A 4,287-nucleotide genomic window follows, 5' to 3' on the forward strand; every position below is an offset into this window, starting at 1 on the left:
AGTAAATGTTTGTTTTGATATATAAGATGTTCGGATATTTTCATCTAAAAAAGCGACATTTATTTCTTGACGACTTAATATTTTAGGTGTGAAACCTATATATATATATTACTAGAATAAAAAAAAACAAAATATCACACGAAGTTATAGTTAATGGTATCATAACAAATGTATAAAAAAGTAAAAAAAACAACATATTTTATGATATTAGAGTTTATTAGAATTGTATTTTTTCTTGGCTTTTAGATCGTAATTGAGTCACTTAACTACTACTCCCAGGATTGGATTAAGGTCAATGTGGGTCTAAAAGCAACTAAAAATTCTTTCCTCCACAAGCCTCCATTTTTTGTTTACCCATCTAATCAACCTTTTACCAAATATATTATTTATAAAATACTGCAGTTTACAAGTTAGAAACTATTTGAGAAGACTATTAGAAAAAAAAAGAAAACATAATCACTTTGGGCCCCTCAACACCTTGGGGCTAGAGGCATTAGGTAATTGTTTGCTTTGCCATTTGATTAATCCGGTATTAACTGTAACGACCTTCAGCTGCACCTCTTGACAGTTTTGTGTGAAAATTCTCTTAGTTTTTCTTACGAATAATTAACAAAGACAGCATAATTAATAAAAGCCACAAGGTTTCACAAGCCACAAGTTAAAATTGGTTAATTCAATTGCAACAGAAACAGAGAAAGAAAAGTAATGAAGCTAATTGTTTATTCGTTGGTTAATAAAATTCATTCAAAAGTTTGTATTTTGATGAAGCATATACAAATAACAATACTTTAGAAAAAATCGCTAAAAATCATGTTTTACAAAAATTGCCCAAAATAGAAATTTGCATAAAGTACAGAAACATAAATTTCTATATTACTCCATCAAAAGCTGTTCAATTTTTAAAGTGAGGATTCAATGTTTGCTGACAACATTACCACTTAATGTACTGTTACGTCTCTGGTCGTTAGTTAATTTCCCGTAAAAATTATTTCCGAAGAAGTTCAGCGATACAAGTCCTTTCTTAAATAAAACTAGTTTATTCTTCCTCAATACAACTTTGCAATACACAGAATTTCCACAGTCACTTTAACTTAAACACACGCTATAATTCACAATGATTTACACACTACACTTACGGCTTAACTCGATTATCCCGTTATCAATTTATCTGCCGGCTTATATACTAAAATAGAGGGCGTCTAGCAAACGCTGGGACGTTCGTGAGGTTCTCCGATCCTTCTAGAATCTCATCGCGTGTGTACCAGAGTCACGTGACTTCCGCTGTCGTAACAATAGAAATGGTAACTATATATACATATATATATATATTACAAATTTATTTTCTTTTTTACCAAAGGTAATATTGAAAATATCATCTGTGCCATAATTCTGTTGTAATGATTTTCAAACGAGACCCAAAACTCGAGCGCTTTCGAATAGTTCACTATTCTTCTTCAAAAAAAACCATTACAATCTGTGCCATAATATTATTCACACAACTAAATCAATTTAAATTTAAGTTACTTTATGGTCAAGTAAAAAGGACTCAAAAACCCCAGAACTAGTTTTGTTTTGTTTTTCTGAATTAAACACTCGAAACAAGATTTGGGTGTTGTTCGTTTCAGATGTAAACTGCTGAACTCAGATTTCTATAATGTGAAGATGTGAAATACTGGATATAGTTACCATTATTAGTTGATGTGTGGTATATTGAATACAGCTATCATTATTAGTTGATGTGTAGAATACTTAATACAGCTATAATTATTAGTTAATGTATGGAATACTGAATACAGTTATCATTATTAATTAATGTACGGAATATTGAATACAGTTATCATTATTTGTTAATGTGCGGAATGATGGATACCGCTATCATTATTAATTAATGTGTAGAATACTGAAGATATTAGTTACTGAAAACAGTTTATTTTTAGGTGAACATGTTGTACACTGAATTGTTTATTTTTAGGTGAACTTGTTGAATACTAAATTGTTTATTTTCTAGGAGATGTTGAATACTGAATTGTTTATTTTTAGGTGAACTTGTTGAATACTGAATTGTTTATTTTTAGGTGAACAGGTTGTATACTGAATTGTTTATTTTTAGGTGTACAGGTTGTATACTAAATTGTTTACTTTTAGGTGAACTTGTTTAATATTGAATTGTTTATTTTCTAGAAGATTTTTAAATACTGAATATATTTTATCTTCTAATGATCATAAATAAAGTTTGATTTTAATTAGGTGAAGGTCTGGTTTCAAAATCGACGAACCAAACACAAACGAGAAAAGTCCCGCGAGGAGGAGCAGCGGAAACTCAGTGCCGAAACTATGGCAACTTGCAACATTCTTCGTTTACTCCAAAATCATAGCACCGCTCTTCCACCTACTACTCCCACCCCGAGTGTCCAACGATCAGTTCACAACCCTTCCTCTCCCGTTTTGTTCCGTCCGTTTTTTGGCCCATACTGCAGGTGAATGATTAACATTTTAGCCACAGCTACCATTTGCATCAAGCGATTGGGCTGAAAAAAAAAAAAGACTGAAAGTGCAATATAACACGAAGGTTGCACAGACTGTAAAAAAATAAAAAATGATAGAGTTTCGCCATCTTATGACAATGTTTAGTACTACACTGAACGTCTCTCGGTGTGTTCTATCTTTATATTCTAACACCACTTTTGAAATGTTTTATGTTAATATTTGTACTACGACATTGTCGATGCAGAAACGTAATGTTTTAATCAAATAAGGTGATAAATCACTTTGTTGCAGCACAATAAAGAATCTTCTGCCATAGGTATCGTTGACGTTTGATTTCTGATGTTTTAACACAAGTATTATAAGATAACTGTTCTCGGCACAGTATCAAAATATTATAATATAGCAATTATTACGATTAGTATCTAAGATTTTGATAACAGTGTTATTGGTTTTTGAAGTTGATACTAATAATTTTGTCTACTCAGGCAACATTGAAAGTCTGAAATGTGTCTTAAGGTTGACCATAAGAAGAAAGATATTTGAGTTTAGAGTAAGTTCGTTAGCTTTTATTAATATATTTTAATACGTCATAGCTGTATTGATTGTCTCTCTATTTGTTTGATTAAAGCATAGCATTTTTATGTACATAAACATATAGCTATATAGGTACATAAACTGATTGGTTGATTTTTTATTTACTTTTATTATCATCCAAGTATTTTATCCATTATTTAGAATATCAATGAAACATCCAATCCTACGATATATATAAATAAATACTTACACAATAATCTCATATTCCTTAAATAAAAATCGTACGACAATAAAATATAGCCCCCCCCCCCCAGTGGCACAGCGGTATGTCTGTGGATTACAACGCTAGAATCCGAGTTTCGATACCCGTGGTGGGCAGAGCACAGATAGCCCATTGTGTAGCTTTGTGCTTAATTACAAACAAACAATAAAATATAACTTATAATTAGCAAGTTAACTACACACGCATCTGTAATTCTAAACTGCTTCTTTCCAGCATAACAAACGGAATGCAAATAAGTCGGTTTATCTTGTTTTAACAACAAAAATATTCAGTTAAAACATGATCACTTAATATCGCATAAATAAAGTATAATTCATTTGGTTGTAGTTAAGCACAAAGCTACACAATGGGCTATCTGCGCTCTGCCTACCACGGTTTTAGCGTTGTAAAATTGCAGTAAGTTCTAAGTCCACTGGGATATGATTTTTGCTTTCCTTCAACCCTTTTTGTTTGTTTGTTTTTATTTCGCGTAAAGCTACGCGAGAGCTATCTACGCTAGCCCTCCCTAATTTAGCAGTGTAAGACTAGAGGGAAGGCACCTAGTCATCACCACCCACCGCCCACTCTTGGGCTACTGTTTTACCAACCAATAGTGGGATTGACTGCTACTTTATAACGCCCTCATGGCTGAAAGGGCGAGCATGTTTGATGGGACAGGGATTCAAACTCGCGACCCGCAAATTGCGAGTCGAGCGCACTAACCACCTGGCCATGCCGAGCCACCCTTTTTGTAATTAACACAATTTATTATAAACAGCGGTTTTAGATAATATAAAAATAAAATAAATATATTTGGGACATTTATACAACAACAACACAACATAAGCGTTATTTCATTCCGATCCCGGAGGAACTGGAGGGCCGGTAGAGGGTTACGCCCTCTCGTCAGCCAAGGGGCGAAAAAAGACTAAAATTAATAATAGATGGGTAAGCGTGCAAGTCAGCACAGGAGGCGGAAAATGGGGAAAACGCAATATTTGCAG

At 33.1% G+C, this 4,287-nt stretch overlaps 1 protein-coding gene across 1 annotated transcript in view; it reads left to right on the forward strand.

The window, feature by feature from the left end:
* LOC111088628 (ventral anterior homeobox 1-like) overlaps positions 1-2,517 on the forward strand; it is a 30,218-nt gene extending 27,701 nt beyond the window's left edge. The window contains exon 3 of the mRNA XM_022399287.1: positions 2,248-2,517. Within this exon, the coding sequence (XP_022254995.1) occupies positions 2,248-2,481 (234 nt within the window). The 3' untranslated portion in view covers positions 2,482-2,517. The remainder of the gene's footprint in view (positions 1-2,247) is intronic.
* The last annotated feature ends 1,770 nt before the right edge of the window (positions 2,518-4,287 follow it).

Source organism: Limulus polyphemus, unplaced genomic scaffold, assembly GCF_000517525.1.
Source record: "Limulus polyphemus unplaced genomic scaffold, Limulus_polyphemus-2.1.2 Scaffold4146, whole genome shotgun sequence".
NCBI classification, from domain to species: Eukaryota; Metazoa; Arthropoda; class Merostomata; order Xiphosura; family Limulidae; genus Limulus; species Limulus polyphemus.